This window comes from Lepidochelys kempii, chromosome 1 (genome assembly GCF_965140285.1).
Source record: "Lepidochelys kempii isolate rLepKem1 chromosome 1, rLepKem1.hap1, whole genome shotgun sequence".
Lineage (NCBI taxonomy): Eukaryota > Metazoa > Chordata > Testudines > Cheloniidae > Lepidochelys > Lepidochelys kempii.
This window is the reverse complement of record NC_136380.1, coordinates 200,273,241-200,291,405: the sequence shown is the minus strand read 5'-3', so window position 1 is coordinate 200,291,405 and position 18,165 is coordinate 200,273,241. Positions and strand designations below refer to the sequence as shown.

The following is an 18,165-nucleotide window of genomic DNA, read 5'->3' as shown; positions in this document are numbered from 1 at the left end:
ATGTAAAACTATTTCCCCATGTTTATTCCCCCTCCCCCGGTTCCCCACATGTTCTTGTCAACTGCTGGAAATGGCCCACCTTGATTATCACTACAAAGGGCGGTGGGTTTTTTTCCCTCCCCCCCTGCTGGTAATAGCTCACCTTACCTGATCACTCTTGTTACAGTGTGTAGGGTAACACCCATTGTTTCATGTTCTCTGTGTATATAAAATCTCCCCACTGTATTTTCTACTACATGCATCTGATGAAGTGAGCTGTAGCTCACGAAAGCTTATGCTCAAATAAATTTGTTAGTCTCTAAGGTGCCGCATGTACTCCTTTTCTTTTTGCGGATACAGACTAACACGGCTGCTGCTCTGAAACCAGCAAATGAAGTAGGTTTTTAAAGGGGATTTTGGAGGATGAGAGAGGGGCACTTAATCTGTTACAGTGCTTGTCAAGGTTCCTTCCCCACTCTGAACTCTAGGGTACAGATGTGGGGACCTGCATGAAAACCTCCTAAGCTTACTTTTACCAGCTTAGGTTAAAACTTCCCCAAGGTACAAACTATTTTACCTTTTGCCCTTGGACTTTATCGCTGCCACCACCAAATGTCTAACAAGTATATAATTGGGGAAGAGCCCGTTTGGAAACTTCTTTCCCCCCAAAATTCTCCCAACCCTTACACACCCTTTCCTGCGGAAGGCTTGATAAAAATCCTCACCAATTTGCATAGGTGACCACAGACACAAACCTTTGGATCTTAAGAACAATGAAAAAGCAATCAGATTCTTAAAAGAAGAATTTTAATAGAAGAAAAAGTAAAAAGAATCACCTCTGTAAAATCAGGATGGTAAATACCTTACAGGGTAATCAGATTCAAAACGTAGAGAATCCCTCTAGGCAAAACCTTAAGTTACAAAAAGACACAAAAACAGGAATCTGTATTCCATTCAGCACAGCTTATTTTCTCAGCCATTTAAAGGAATCAGAATCTAACACATATCTAGCTAGATTACTTACTAAATTCTAAGACTCCATTCCTGTTCTGTCCCCGGCAAAAGCATCACACAGACAGAGAGGGAGGCTTTGTTTCTCCCTCCCCCCAGCTTTTGAAAGTATCTTGTCTCCTCATTGGTCATTTTGGTCAGGTGCCAGCGAGGTTATCCTAGCTTCTTAACCCTTTACAGGTGAAAGGGTTTTTCCTCTGGCCAGGAGGGATTTTAAAGGTGTTTACCCTTCCCTTTATATTTATGACAGTGCTGTATCAAAATGAGAGCAAGATTGTACACTTGACTACAAGCAAATATGCAGTAATCTCGTCATATTTCATAGATGTGTCATATATTGAAAAAGAGATAAGCCACCACTGCGAAAATATCCAGTTTTCATTTGTTTGTGACAATTCTGCCTTTATTAACATGGTAGAAATAAAATGGCTTGCATAATTGGTCAAAGGAAAATGAAGATGCAATTGGAAAGGATATTCCTATGACTATACAGAGAACCAAGCCTCAATACGTTTTCGCCCTAGGAAAAAATGCTGCAATAATGTGAGAGCATTGTATACTATTTCAAAACTGTTTTCCTTCAAAGAAGGAAAACCATGCAGTCCTCATTCAGGACTAGGTACATGCCAAATTAAAAAAGCTTTTTGAGTTTTCAGTGTGAGAAAATGTGTCTGGAAAATATTTTTAAATAGGCACTTTTTAAAAAAGTATTCAGATAACTCAAAACTGGCTGAATGGATTGTTCTGAAATTTTCTCTCCCACCCAAGAAAAAAAATAATTTCTGGATTCAGACTAAATGCAAGAAATTTTCTGCCCAAGATATATTTTCCACAAATAAGTGTGTATTATGAATAGGTCAGTGGCAACTACATTGTGAACTGATCTAATCCTAGAAACCTAGGTGCTATGATAATCTTAATAATAACAATAATAATCAGAGTCAGAATTCCTGTACTGTGTGGCTTAAGCCATGTAGATGGGAGTGTATGGAAAGGTCCGTGAGGAACTCAAAGTATTCAGTAATTTAAAAATCAAGAAATATTTGTTGGAAAATAGCAACCGAAAGAAAATGGAAGTGGGATTAATACAAATCCGTGCAGGTGTTGTAAATCAGTACCTCAGGTAATTTGAGACTTGCCTGTAGATATTTCCACTTTCAAGACAGGACAGTGCTGCTGAGTTTTTGAAGCCATCTAGAAAAGCTGTGCTGTTTAGGGTCTTGTAAGTGACCCTTCATAGACCTGAAAATTTATGTCCAAGTCTGTGAAAGAGATGAGCCATCTCAATTGCTTCAGTCCCTTTTTTCTGCAGTTACCTGTGGACATAAGGATCCATTGCTCTATGCTTGGAGTATTTTGTTTGGCTTTTAGGCCAAACCTGTGTTTTTTCTAGATTACTTGTTTTAGTAATTTAGTCTTAATAGCTCAGGGTAGATGTTCATTATTAGGTTGGTTCTGAAGGACAAGAGTTACTGATGAGTAACCCTTTTCTTCTTTTTCTAAATACTAAGTGAACCAGACATTAGAGCAAAGAATTCAATCTGCGCTTCTCTCTAACTTTTTACAGTTTTTTTTGAGTGGGCAGAGGGAGGAGGAATTTGGAAGGCAGATATATTTCAAAGCATTGTAACTGATCTTGTGGTCTTAGCCACTCCTTGCTGAAACTCAAAATATCCATATTCTGGCATAATATGGCATAATAAAGTGCCATTTATCGTCAAGGTTTTGATTATAATTGACATAATGTAATGTAGAGAATACTGGTTTCATCCTCAGTGAAGATTAATGTCTTTAGTATATATGAGGGAGAAAGTCTTTAAAATAAAAATCTTTTAAGCCGGGACATTGAGAATGAATTAATGTTTATATAGCACTTTGGGATTTTCAGGTGCAAGACATTAGAGAAGAGGACATGTAGCTCTTTTTAAACAGAGGTGCCAAGGGTGATCCTGGGAATTACAGACTAGTGAGCCTTACTTCATTACCAGCAAAACTGATTGAAACAATTTTAAAAAAACCAAACACCCAGATGATCAGAATATGATCAAGACTAACCCCTGTGACTTCTGCTAAGGAAAATTTTGCTTCATTCATCTATTAAATCCTTTAAATATGCCTCTTGTGAAGGTGAATAAAACAGAACCAGCTGACATAATTCATCAGCACTTCCAGAAACACTGGGACAAAGTCCTTCTCAAGAGGCTATTAGGCAGCTTGATTTAGCGAAGCATGGCATGTGCTTAAATCTATGCTTGTGTTTAGTTTAACTGCTTTGCTGGAAAATAATGGACTTAAGTGTGTATTTTACATTAAGTATCCACTTTAACTGGCTTTTCCTAATCTGGGCCAAAATTACAGGGTGAGAGGCAAAATATTGGATTAGAAATTGGCTAAGAGACAGAAAGCAAAGGACTATGAATAAATTGTTAATTTTACCATAGGAAGAGATGAACAGGTGTGTCACAAGCATCTCTACTAAGATCAGTGTTTATAATATATTTATTAATGATCTGGAAAAATGGGTGAACAATGAGCTGGCAAAATTTGCAGAGGATACAAAAGTATTTAGGGCAGTGAAGACCAGAAAAACCTGTGAGGAACTTCAGCGAGACCTAACAAAGCTAGGTCAATAGACAGCACAACAGCTGATGAGATTCATTATTGACAAATGCAAAGTAATACATTGAATAAAGTAAGGTGAATGAGTAATTCAAATTATTCCTTCCAATGTGTAACCTGTGGGAAGATACTTGGGTTTCGTTTTGTGCACAGCTCAATGAAGTTCTCTGTTCAGTGTGCAGTAGCATTCAAATCTGCAAATAAAATGTTAGGATGCATAAATAGGATGAAAAATAATATATCTATATATAATATTGACTGTATTAGAATACCATTATATACACTAATAGTGTATCGTCACCTTGAATACTGTGTTCAGTTCTGTTCACCCTATCTCAAAAAAGTTATCACAAAAGAGATTGAAAAGATTGGGACTATTTACTCTAGAGAGGAGTAAGAAGGAACATCATAAAGGTACACATATGAATGAATGGCAGAGAGAAGGTAGACCAGGGTTTTCTGTCCCACTTTCTCCTAACACAAGAACAAGGGCATGTTCAATTAAAAGGAAACCCAGAAATCTCAGTCTGTCTCTCTGGCATTTCCTTGTTGGGGTCCATAGTTGTCAGCACAAGTTCAGCATGGCTAAAACACAGCTCTCAGTTTTCCCCCTCAAGTGTCCCCCCATGTCCTTTCTCAATCAATGTGGACAACATCACCATCCTGCTGGTAACTCAGGCCCATAACCTGGGCATCCTCTACACACACATCTGCAAATCTACCTCATTATCCTCCTTCAGATCCCTCCTCAAAACTTTCCTTTTCTGTGATGCTTACAAAAAAACTTGACAATGGTTAGGTCACTGGTATGTTGAGATCACTGGCGCTCATCCTGACCGGTATTGTCTCATTGTTGCCTTATACTCCGCATTCAGTAAGTCCGTATCTATCTGTTGCCTCTAGTCTTATACTTTAGATTGTAAGCTCTTTGGTGCAGGGACGCTCCTTGTTTTGTGTTTGCACAGTGAGAACAGTGGAATCCTGATCCATGAGTGGGGCTTCTAGACTCTACAGCAATATAAATAATAATAAAGGAAATACTTTCATACAATATACAATTAGCCTGTGGAATTCACAGCCTCAGGTAAGCATTGAGGCCAAGATCTTAGCAAGAGTAAGAAAAAAGTGTATATTTATAATAAGAAGACGACTATGCAGTTATATTAGTAAGAATTAAGGAAACATCCAGAAGTTTGGAAGGGATAGAAAACCTCAGTCTTCAGGATAGAAACTGACCACAGCTGATATGAGTTAGGAAGAAATGCCCCTGTCATGGGGTCCATTCACTGCAGATGGCACTGCCTCTTGGAAGTTCTGGGCATTAGCTCTGCCAGGCCAGCGCCCTCCTTTGGTGGTGTCTCCCCTGTCATCTTCTCGCTCCAGGAAATGCAGCCTCCTCTTTGTGACTCTGCTCTCTTGTCAGATCACTCACCATTCCCCCCTTCTGGGGTACAGTCTATCAAAGTCTCCGTCACTCCCACAGCGACCCAAGCAGTCTTCCAGTTCACTGCCCCGCCAGTGCCACTTCCTCAGTGGCAGGTAGGGGAACTCAGGCCTGCCCTCTACTCTGGGTTCCAACCCAGGGATCCTACAATACACAGTCAACGTCTGTGCAGTCCCCAGCCTTGCTGCTTATCCCTGGGCTGCTTCCTACCCCGCGTGCCACAGGCTCTCTTCTCCACCCAGCTCTCTTCAGGGTACACCCTTCTCAACGGGCCTGGCCTCCAGGGTCCTACGTTTTCCCCAGGTTCCCTCCTTCCCTCTCTACTAATCAGAGGGTGACTACAAACTTCTTTCTGGCCACCCTTGCTGCTGCCAGCTTCCTGGGTTTATACTAGACCGGCCCACCTCTGCTCAGGTGAGCTTCCTCCTAATGAGGGTTTTCTTTCCACCCTTCATTCCCCCACCCCTTACAGCCTAGTTGGTTGATTGGGCCTACTTTAGCCCTCTCAGAGCCAGTATGAGGACTACACCCCATCACAGTCCCCATGAGCATGTTAGCCCGTAACTCCCTTCCTACTGCAGGGTTTCTTGTACCTTGCTCTGAAGCATAGAGCTGGTTGGAACACCTTCACCAAAATGTTCTGTTTTGTTGAAGATGTATTGTCTTTGGGAGATCCAGTTCTAGGCCCTGCTCTGTGATGTGAGCTGGGATGAAAAGTGCTGCTCTGAATCAGGCAAAGCAGGGGCTTGATCCTGGGTCTCCCACATCCCGGGCGAGCACCCTAACTGCCAGGCAAAAAAAAAAAGAAAAAGACAGACAGATGTACACCCATCCCCTCTCCGCAAACACAATTCTGTTTGCACAAAAACATTCAAACGGTTTTGCTTTCATTCCACTGCCAAATGAAAACAAAACAAGCAGAACTTCAAAAGTTGCAGTGAAATGGAATTGTCATCCTCCAGTCATTTCTCCTGAATCCTCCGACACTTGAGATTGGATTAGATCAGTGGTTTTCAAACTGTGGGCTGCAACCCAGTACTGGATCACGGAATGGAAGGCACTGGGTCGTGGTGGCTCTGGTCAGCACTGCTGATCGGGCCGTTAAAAATGCCGTCGGCAGTGCTGCCTGGATAAGGCAGGCTAGTTCTTACCTGTTCTGACACGGGCACTGCACCCCGGAAGCGGCCAGCAGCAGGTCCGGCTCCGAGGTGGTGGGGTCACAGGACTCTCTGTGCTGCCCCTGCCCCGAGCACCGGCTTCACATTCCCATTGGCCGGTTCCTGGCCAGTGGGGACTCGGGGGGGGTCAGTGCCTGTGGCCGAGAGCTGTGTACGTGCCTTCGTCTAGGAACCAGACCTGCTGCTGGCTGCTTCCAGGGCACAACGCGGTCCACGGTCCACGGTGCCAGGGCAGGCAGGAAGCCTGCCTTAGCCCCCCCCGCTGCGCTGCTGACTGGGAGCCGCCCGAGGTAAGCCTGTGCCCCAACCCCCTGCTTCAGCCATGAGCCCCCTCAAACCCGGAGCCCTTTCCTGCACCCCAAACCCCTCATCCCCCCACCCCCACCCCAGAGCCTGCACCTCCACCCCAGAGCCCTGACTCTCTCCCGCACCCCAACCCTCTGTCCCAGCCCTGAGCCCCTCCCAAAAACCCCTCATCCCCAGCTCCATTGGGTCATGGACATTAACAATTTTCTTCAACCGGGTTGCCAGAAAGAAAGTTTGAAAACCACTGGATTAGATGGACCATTGTTTGAGCCAATTTGGCAATTTTCATGTTCCTGTGGAGAAACTATTTTTTCCCTTTAAAAGAGAGACACTGCAGGAGTGAAATGTGTTTAACTGGGGGCAGAACATTATGCAAATGAATTAATAGAGAAAGGAGAAGGGAAGTCAGTGTTCTGACTTATCTAGATGACACACACTCCCCAACTGTTGACTGGCACTCTTTGAAAAGCTCAAGTGGGATGGCAAATCCAAGAAGAAGTGAAGGGAACATAGCATCTCTACCCATGACTGTCCAGAGTTGGGCTACTGGCTAGTAGATCTGGGAATTGACAAATCAACTATTAGATGAACATGTGGCATCTGTAAACCAGGCATGTTACTCCAGTCAATTGTTTTGCAAACATTTGTATCATCTTATAAAGTCTGATGTTCTCCACTACTCCTTTATTATATATGATTGAAAAATTATCCTTTTATGCTACAAGGTAGCAAATTGTTGAAAACCACTGCAACTAATGAGATCTAATGCCTCATCTGTTCATCTGATTAAAATGTGCTGGAAGATTATCTGTCCAGTGTTAGTGCCTAGTAACCTAATGCTGTCTAGGAGACACAAAGCTTTCTCTCTCAGTTTTTATGCCGAAGGTTATTTGTTATGCATATTTGCTAGGATTAGTTTTAAATTCCCCCAGTTGTATTTAGTAAGACTGTGATTTCTTTTGTATGTTGTCTCTGAAAATTAATCCTGACTAACCCCTAATCTGCAGCTTTGATTTGATTTGGCTTCTTTCTGCACTTAAATATGTACTGTCCCTGTTTGGAGGGTCTTTAAGAAGTAGCTCGTTTCACTATTTCACTTGGATTTTAAAGTGGTTACTCTTTTTAAAAAAAAGTCATAAATTTTTGTAAGCTGCTGAAATGACTATCTAATTAGTTCTTCTTTCCTACCCCATATACTCAGAAATGTGAGCACATAACCCCTTCCACTACTGCAGTTGGCTGAAACCATGGTCCTGAACAGTGGGAGTTTGCCACTCTATTGCTCTAGGGTTGCCATCTATTTGGGTTTTTTTATGTATTGCTCCATTTATATTCTGCAAGTGCATTGTTGTTAGGAAAAGGGCATCTGTCTATTGGTTAAAGCAGGGCAGTGGGAGCCAGCACTCTGGGGTTCTAGTCCCCCACTGCCACTGATTTGCTATCAGGCTTTTGGCAAATAACTTATCCACTCTGGGCCTCAGTTTCCACTGCTGGGAAGTGGAGATGACAATCCCCCCATTAGAGATGTGGCGTGTGGCTTAATATCTGTTTGTGAAGTGCTCTGATGAGATGAGTTGTTATATAAGCACAGTGGTGGTGGTGGTAACAGTAGGTTATTCTGCTGAGATTTTAAACTGGCCATGTCCATGGTGGATGCGAGGTCATGCAGGCGGGGTGGAGCAGCGAACTCTTCAAAATAGCACCCTCCATCCTGTGCAGCATGATACCAGACAAAACCATGACCAGTTTTATATCTGTACTGGCCAGGACAGACCTTGAAAAAACAGGACTATCCAACTTAAAAGTGGATGAATGGCCTGCTTAGCCAGATTTATAAATTTGCTCATTGGCCTTTTCAGTGGGGGGCAATCCTCACCCTCTTACTCTGAATAGTTGAGGAAGCTTATCATGAGGAGGTTTTTTGGGGGTAATTCTTCTCCCAGACATTTTGCTATGGGAGAGGATGACATGGGCCAGTGAAATGAATTCCATTAGTTCAGCTTTTGAAATGCTGTAGTAATGAGTGATCTTTCTGGAATCACAAGAATTTCTGCAGCTAGGATGAAATCAGGAAGTGCCATGGGAGAAAAAAGAAAAGGAGTACTTGTGGCACCTTAGAGACTAACAAATTTATTTGACCATAAGCTTTCGTGAGCTACAGCTCACTTCATCGGATGCATTCAGTGGGAGAAAAGTACATATTGCTAGATCTATCATGGTTCATTATTTAAAGAACTTTGTGCCAAAGAAACTGGGTTGAAGTGTTCCAAACATGTCTGAGCCCCTCTCACTAAGTAGTCTGTCTTCTCCCCCACAGATGAACAAAATCTTAATAACCTTAATAAAGAAGAAACACAAAGTTGAATGGTAGAATTCCAGTATCCTTTATTCCTCTACAACATAGATTTTACTAACTGCATTTAAAACTGGTGAGGATAAAAGTCCAATAGAGAGCAGGTCTATGTTACCCACAGGCTCAGATACATGATGAATATTTAAACAAACAGTGTGCATGTGCCAACCAGATAGACTGGTGAATGGCTAACTGTTATTTATTGATAAAGTTTAAAAACCGAGATCTTCAGCCAATGGTATGGCTGCTATTTCACAACAAGTAGTTCAGCCTTTGCTATTCCTCTGCTTCTTCCCTTTCTTCCTTGGCTCCCCCCAAAAATGTGGCTGTTGGTTGCAGGAATTTAGAGGATGGAGGATCCTTTCCTCTTTTCCCTCTGCAGCTGTCCTGTAATCCCTTAACTGTTGAAGGTAGAATGGTGACAATTCCCTACTCTGCCACAGATTTCCTGAATGACCTTGGGCAAGTCATTTAGTCTGAGTCTACACTGCAAAGCAATAGGGCTCAAACCCTGGGTCTGGTCTTGACTTGATCTTGAACCCTTCACTCCCATGGTGTCCTGGGATCCTAGGTCTGAGTCAGTCTGAGAGATTTGTTTGTAGATGGAAAGGGGGTTTGAGCTCAAGTCTGAATCTGAGCCTGTTCTCACATTGCAATGTAGACATACCCATTATATCTCTGTGCCTCGGTCACCCCCTCTGTATAATGGGGATAATATCTACCTACCTACAGGGGTGTTGTGAGATTAAATACATGAAAAATTAGGAGGTGCTTAGATACTGTAGTAAGGGAGGGGCCATATGAGTAATTAAGAGAGATTGCCAGACAGCTTCCGGACATCTAGATTCTCTTTCTCTCTCAGGTTTCTTGTGTGACCTTGAGCACATTCATCTCTCTGTGCCTCAGTCCCCATAGGGTAGATGTTATCCCAATTTTGCCAATCTCACAGGAGTATTGTGGTGATGCATTTATTAATGTTTGTGAGGCACCATATCAAAACATACCTTGACACCAAAAACTCTGTCTCCACTCATTTCTAAATGCCAAAATTCCAAACAGCTGTCCCCTAGCCAGATGCCAGAACCTCCAGCTTTCCCTCAATAACAAAAATAGGTCACATTTTGAAAATGGGAAATTTTGGGGAAAAGCATAAATTGAAAATCTTCCTCAAATTGCAATTTATATTGAATTTAACATGAAAATGACAGAAGACGATATTGAAGGTACTGCACTAAATTGTTAAGGATCTTGCCCCTCTTCTTGAATTTAGCTGAAGTTGCCATCAGTATGTTAGTGTGATGCAAAATTCAGCGCCCCTATGCTGCAGAAATCTGTGGGTCCTGCAGAATTCAGGTCCTGAGCATTTAGGAAACTTGAGTATTAGTTTTCAGTCATAGTCTTAGCTACTGAGCTTATTCTGTACAGTGCTAAAAAAAACTTTCAAATTAGAGACTGGTTTTTTAAGGTATTTAATGACCATGAGTCAATCCTTGCTCCATTGAAGTCAATGGAAGTTTTGCCATTGACTTCAATAGGTCCAGGACTTCACCCCATATCTGCAAGTGTTGAGCAAATACTTTACATTGAACGCCTATAGATGAGTGGTGGTTTCTGCTCAGTAACTCTTATCCATTGTACTCCATGCACTTTCTGCTTTTTCATAAACTTTTTACCAAATGTCTTTCTTGGACTTTGAATGACGAAGCGCAAGCCCCATCTCTTTGTTATATAGGCTGTCTAGGTGTTTATATTGCATCTATCACCATAGTGTGCCACAGTGTACTCATCTAAAGAAATAACAATACCTCAATGCAAACATCACAACACAGTGGCAGGATGTCTCACTATGGTTATTCTGTGGCTCTACACCATGTCCTCTCCCTCCCCTGCCTCTAAGACAGGCTACTAGAAGAGAATGGGAGGCATTCTCCCCTCTTGCCTCTTTCCCATACCCTATGCCTTCTTGGAACAACAAGAAGAAATCCTGGGAGCATCAGTTCATTTGCTTCAAGTTCCCAGTGCAACATTTGAACTTCAGTATGGTGACATCATTATGATCATCTCTGCTTGCTCTTGAACAAATGTCTGGAAACCCCTAGAACTATATGAAGTGCTCCTGAGAGCTGCAGGAAGTTCTGGAGCACTGACTGGGTTCATCCTGTGGATACAGTATTTCTACTAAGTTCTGCCTACTGTTGCATCATATGCTAGACTGACATAGTTTCTCAAAGGGCCTGATCCTGTGAACACAAGTCCCATCCCACCCCACTTCAGTGGGTTTGTTCATTGGTAGATATACTCAATAGTAAGTATTTACAAGAACGGGCTCCAGAAAGGCGTGGGACCATATTTTTCTCTGTTGTAACTCCATGGAAGTCCATGAAGGTACATCAGAGATGAGCTTTTGTACACATTTAATTAATCATGTTTGTTACAGTTGTGCCTAGGGACTAACCAAAAATGGGGCCTCATTGTGCTGTACTTACACAGAATAGTAGACCGTCCTTATCCTGAGGAGCTTGCAATCTAAATAATATTTTAAATGGCTGTTTATATAAATGGAGTTTTGGGTGAAAATATGGAGTGAAGTCAATGGGAGTTTTGCCATTGACTTCAGTCTGGCCAGAATTTCACCAATCACATTATTCATACATTGCTGCAAAAAGTTATTTCAACAGCTGAATGAAAACTCATTTGGAGAATCACCTAAAAAGGATGGCTTCAAAAAGGTTATGATATCTGAGTTCTGCTCTGCTGCATATTTCAGCTTTACAGAGATAACATAAATGCTGTGTTTTGACAAGAAAACAGGTAGTATATGAAGTAACTGCTATATCTATATACTCTGAATTTCTTTAATTGTTTTGTGAATGTGCGTGTTTGTATCTCCATAGGGCTAACTGGAAAGATCATAAATGCCATCCTTGAAGGGGGATTTGAAATCTCAGCTTTGCAATTGGTAAGTATCCTCATGCATTTTATATGTTTCTGTTTTCCATTTTAACTGGATCTAGAGCAAAGTTGCATGATTGCCATTTTCTTTAATTAAAAAAAATCTCAACATAGGAACATGGGCTGTCAAATTAAAGACTGTATTGGGTAGAATGTTGGAAGCTGGCACTTCCATGTACTTCTGTGATGCAGACTGAGTCTCTGTCTAAAGGTTTTATACTGCTGCCCCTCATCGTAGCGTATGAGTGCCTTCCACATAAAATCAACAGCAATAACAAGCAAGAAGTCCCAAGTGGACTTCATTGAGTCTCTGGTGCCTCTCCCTTTTTTAGGATCAGAACTTTTGGGGGGTATGTTTTTGTTTGTTTGACTGGGTGATATGGTCATTGGAGGGTTGTTTTCATTTTGTGTTTATATTTTTTTTGGGGGGGACAGTTATTTTTGTAGATGGGGTGTCAAGGTTGTCAACATTAGGATTTTTTTTCTTTTAAATTTATGGCTGGTGTATCGCTGATGGGTGATCTTGAACAAGTCCAAGTCACTTTGCCTCTCTGTGGCTCAGTTTCCCCATATGTATAATGGCAGTAATGATACTGACCTCTTTTATAAAGCACTTTTGAGATCTACTCATGAAAAGTGCTAGGTATTAATAATAATAAACTGCTTACAGTTTTTTTTATGAAACATTTAGTGTGAATTTAAGATAGGATTTTCCAAGTTGCCTAAGGGATTTTGAAAATCTCACCCTTAATACTTGTGAACACCTTTGAGACTGAAATCATCTATTTGGCCACAGAGCAGTTTCAGCATGGGAAGAATCAAAGCAAACGTTTCCCGCACATAACCACCACTAATATGCCTCAATCTTGATCTGGAAGGACAGACTCTAGAGTTCAGAAGGTAGTTCAGCCTCCTTGGTCTATTTGCATGCTCATTGAGACACAATTAACAGAATCAATTAGTGCAAGATGAGGTGCTGGGCTTTCTAATCGAATTTGGAATTTAGAGTACAGTTATGGTCAGAAAAGGAACTGTGTAAAAATGGTCTTATTGAATCCATCCTGCTCCCGATTTATCTTTAAGTGGCATCTGCCAACTTCATGGAGAAAATACAATATTTATTGCTTAGTTTCACGGGCTTGCTGGGCTGTTGAAGAATGATCTGGAACCTATCTGCCCCATGCATCATCAGCAAAAGAGTCCTTCAAAGCCTTCCTTCCTATCACAGGGGAAACCATCAAAATACTTTGCGGGGTAAATAAAGAGTATGCTAAATGCTTGCTGGCTTTTTCTCCTGAGACAGTTTAGCTAACATTTTCACCCTTTTCCTTTGCATAGTTCAACATGGAACGTGCGAATGTGGAAGAGTTCTATGAGATTTACAAAGGTGTTGTTGCTGAATACACTGTAAGTATCAACTAGAAAAGAATCTACTTAATTGCAGTCTTATTTTTTAGGAGAAGTGGTCATTGCTTTCTGTACTTAGAATTCTAGTCACAATCCTATCTGGCTTCTGATTTTGATCACTCCCTGAGTTGGTCCAGAATGAACCAATCCATCTGAAATTCCTCATGTATACTCCTGAGTCAGGAGAATTTTTTGTGGGAAAAGTGGAAGACCATTGGGCCAAGATATTTATTGGAATAGATCAGATTGGAAAAACAGAACTGAGCTATTTCACTTTGGTAGAGCTGATGTAATGTCTAGTTTTATATTGTTGTTGAATGTCCTATTTCAAAAGTGGTTTGGCCTAGAAACTCTATATGTATTTATTCCTTTGTCCTCAGTGGGTCCTGGGGCGTTTGAGTACTTTTATGATGGTTGGGCGGTTAATGTCATATATAAGTTAATCTGTCTTTTGAATCTCTGTGAAATCAGTGTGGTCCAGTAGTTATATTGTAACCTCAGTGGGGACTGATGTCTGTGTACATTGTAATGCCTTTGAGCACTGGCACTGAAGGCTTTCTGGGTGCAGGTGGACCAACGGGAATATAATAAGGTGACTTGTATTTCTGCAACACCCTCCCTCTGAGGATTTCAGTTCACTGTGAAAACAATAGTGAAAAGAGACTTACAATGTCCCTGTGAAGTATTCAGAGTTGTAGCTGCAAAAACAATGTATCAGCAAAAACAATGAGGAGTCCTTGTGGCACCTTAGAGACTAACAAATTTATTTGGGCAGAAGCTTTTGCGGGCTAAAACCCACTTCATCAGATGCATGGAGTGAAAAATACAGTAAGCAATATATATATGACAGCACATGAAAAGATGGGAGTTGCCTTACCAAGTGGTGGGTCAGGGCTAACAAGGCCAATTCAATTAAGGTAGAAGTGGCCTAGTTCTCAACAGTTGACAAGAAGGGGTGAATATCAAGAGAGCTGAATGTACCATAGCTCAAATGTGAGCATATCTGTATGGTCTGATGCAGATATTGTATACTCTGCAGTTGTTCTAATCTCCAGAGAAGTCCCTGTGGTTGCATCAAACTACAACTGCTATTCCATCTCTGCACCTCTTTCATACATTCTGTACCTCAAAATATTTGGCGTGGTTAAATAATTGAATATGAGAGTTGACCAGAAGGGAGAGGGAAATTTGAGAGATCAGGACAAGAAAGAAGAGATTTTGTTTAGAGTCTATTTGAAGCTAAATCTATGAGTCAAGATCTCCTTCAAGCCCTCTATGCCTGGAGCACTCAAGTGAAGGAAATGGGATTTCCCCAGGTGCAGTTCTGGTCTTCTCTGAGGTAGAGAGATATAGGAAATCTAGCCTGGCTTGTAAGAGAAGGCACTTGCCCCAAGAGCAGTGAGATAATGCTAGTGGTAGGCAACTGAAAAGGAACAAGGAGGGAAGAAGGAGGAGCACCTAAGTCAGGATCTGACCTCCATATATGTGACTCAGATCTCTAGGACTTTCCATCCTGTTGTGTGGGTTGTTTTTTTTTTTATGACTTAAAAATAATCATCATGATGTGTGAAATTTCAGGGCAGAAGTTGTTTCATATTTAAATGCCAGCTTCCTTTTCAAGGGTCTTGTCCTCATTTTCTAGGGATCGTCATCGGTTATTCAGACGTGGGCTTAGCATCTAACTATAAAATGGTCCTTCATGAAAGGAGAAATTGAAATAGTTGCCAAAGATTCCAGCTTTGCTGGTGTTTTGTCCAACTGCCTAGGGCAGGAGTCCTTAGATAACTGTTAGAAAAAAACAAACCACAAATGATCGCTTTGTGAGCACAGTTACACGTGTTGGGATGTGCCATTATGCTGAGTACTGCTAGAACAGGGATCCCCAATCCGTGGTAGGTGAGCTTGATGTTCCATCACAGCCATTGTTTAAGAAGGTGGTATATGAACCAATGAACTTTGGAAGCAGCTGCACTAGAGCTTGTTTCATAGTAATAATACCATCTAGCATTGCACTGTAGCTGAAGGCATCTGGTCTTCAGCCTGGTGCCTCATCACACAACCTAGGAATTTGGAATAATCTCACCCCTTGTTGCGTGCTTGTCTTCCTGTGAACACCCTATAATCAAAGTTCTGGGGTGAAATCCTGGCGCCGTTAATGTCAAAGGGAGCATGCTATTGACTTCAGTGGGGCAGGATTTCATGAGTGATCTCAAAAGGGATCTCATTGGGAAGTTGCTCTCATTCTGGAAACATAGCATTTGAATTTAATTCTCTTTGAATTTAATGTTAATTCTTACATGCTAGGGATAGGCATGATCCAGGTTTTTCTGCCACATGCCTCATCTCCTTGTTACCCTTTACTTTCTTGTTCTCTGCTTGCCACTGGGTTGACCTATGAGCAGCTCATTGCTGAATGCTAGAATGGTGACATCTTAGCCTGTTCTCACCAGCTTCGCCCATTTCCTATTCCTGTCTTCCCTTTTCCCCATCAGTTGCAATTCCTTTCTTTTGTTTTGTTTTAAAAGTTTCTGCTCAGAACTCTAAGTGCGCACACACTCTACAGTCTGTGTTATCCGGGAGGTCAGACTAAATGATTGTAAGAACCCCTATTAATCTTGTTAGCAAACTACAAATTGGCACCAGCGGCTATAGTTAAAACTCACCTCCCCAAATTAAGACTCTCCTTAAAGAAAGAGGCAGTGTCCAAGGGAGGTAGGACCTAAAGCATGATGTAAAAGTTTTTTATCAGCTAAAATGGACAACTTAGTTTATATTGACTACATAGGTCAGGTGTTACGTGTCCCCTTTGGGAAATGCTGCTAAGTAAATAGGTCGCTCCATTCTGAACCAGCTGAAGATTCTAAGCCCTGGTCTACACTAGGACTTTAGGTCGAATTTAGCAGCGTTAAATCGATGTAAACCTGCAGCCGTCCACACAATGAAGCCCTTTATTTCGACTTAAAGGGCTCTTAAAATCGATTTCCTTACTCCACCCCGACAAGTGGATTAGCGCTTAAATCGACGTTGCCGGCTCGAATTTGGGGTACTGTGGACACAATTCGATGGTATTGGCCTCCGGGAGCTATCCCATAGTGCTCCATTATGACCGCTCTGGACAGCACTCTCAACTCAGATGCACTGGCCAGGTAGACAGGAAAAGAACCGCGAACTTTTGAATCTCATTTCCTGTTTGGCCAGCGTGGCAAGCTGCAGGTGACCATGCAGAGCTCATCAGCACAGGTGACCATGATGGAGTCCCAGAATCGCAAAAGAGCTCCACCATGGACCAAACGGGAGGTACAGTATCTGATCGCTGTTTGGGGAGAGGAATCCGTGCTATCAGAACGCCGTTCCAGTTTTCGAAATGCCAAAACCTTTGTGAAAATCTCCCAGGGCATGAAGGACAGAGGCCATAACAGGGACCCGAAGCAGTGCCGTGTGAAACTGAAGGAGCTGAGGCAAGCCTACCAGAAAACCAGAGAGGCAAACAGCCGCTCTGGGTCAGAGCCACCACTACCCCAGCCGTGTTGTTTGACTCCTTCAATGGAGATGGAGGCAATACGGAAGCAGGTTTTGGGGATGAAGAAGATGATGATGAGGAGGAGGAGGTTGTAGATAGCTCACAGCAAGCAAGCGGAGAAACCGGTTTTCCCGACAGCCAGGAACTGTTTCTCACCCTAGACCTGGAGCCAGTACCCCCCGAACCCACCCAAGGCTGCCTCCTGGACCCAGCAGGCGGAGAAGGGACCTCTGGTGAGTGTACCTTTTAAAATACTATACATGGTTTAAAAGCAAGCATGTGAAAGGATTACTTTGCCCTGGCATTTGCGGTTCTCCTAGATGTAGTCCTAAAGCCTTTGCAAAAGGTTTCTGGGGAGGGCAGCCTTATTGCGTCCTTCATGGTAGGACACTTTACCACTCCAGGCCAGTAACACGTACTCGGGAATCATTGTAGAACAAAGCATTGCAGTGTATGTTTGCTGGCATTCAAACAACATCCGTTCTTTATCTCTCTGTGTTATCCTCAGGAGAGTGAGATATAATTCATGGTCACCTGGTTGAAATAGAGTGCTTTTCTTCAGGGGACACTCAGAGGAGCCCATTCCTGCTGAGCTGTTTGTCTGTGGCTAAACAGAAATGTTCCCCGCTGTTAGCCACAGGGAGGGGGGAAGGTTGAGGGGGTAGTCACGCGGTGGGAGGAGGCAAAATGCGACCTTGTAATGAAAGCACATGTGCTATGTATGTAATGTTAACAGCAAGGTTTACCCTGAAAGAGTGTAGCCACTGTTTTATAAAATGTGTCTTTTTAAATACCGCTGTCCCTTTTTTTTTCTCCACCAGCTGCATGTGTTTCAATGATCACAGGATCTTCTCCTTCCCAGAGGCTAGTGAAGCTTAGAAAGAAAAAAAAACGCACTCGCGATGAAATGTTCTCCGAGCTCATGCTGTCCTCCCACACTGACAGAGCACAGACGAATGCGTGGAGGCAAATAATGTCAGAGTGCAGGAAAGCACAAAATGACCGGGAGGAGAGGTGGCGGGCTGAAGAGAGTAAGTGGCGGGCTGAAGACAGGGCTGAAGCTCAAATGTGGCGGCAGCGTGATGAGAGGAGGCAGGATTCAATGCTGAGGCTGCTGCAGGACCAAACCAGTATGCTCCAGTGTATGGTTGAGCTGCAGCAAAGGCAGCTGGAGCACAGACTGCCACTGCAGCCCCTCTGTAACCAACCGCCCTCCTCCCCAAGTTCCATAGCCTCCACACCCAGATGCCCAAGAACGCGGTGGGGGGGCCTCCGGCCAACCAGCCACTCCACCACAGAGGATTGCCCAAAAAAAAGAAGGCTGTCATTCAATAAATTTTAAAGTTGTAAACTTTTAAAGTGCTGTGCTTAAAGTGCTGTATGGCATTTTCCTTCC

The 18,165-nt window shown here is 42.6% G+C and overlaps 1 protein-coding gene across 2 annotated transcripts in view; it reads left to right on the top strand.

Annotated features, from left to right (window-relative positions):
- Positions 1-18,165, top strand: part of NME7 (NME/NM23 family member 7) — a 169,757-nt gene that overhangs the window by 89,751 nt on the left and 61,841 nt on the right. For both annotated transcript variants that reach the window (XM_073308141.2, XM_073308130.2), the window contains 2 exons: positions 11,785-11,849; positions 13,181-13,249. In XM_073308141.2, coding sequence (XP_073164242.1) covers positions 11,785-11,849; positions 13,181-13,249 — 134 coding nt within the window. The remainder of the gene's footprint in view (positions 1-11,784; positions 11,850-13,180; positions 13,250-18,165) is intronic.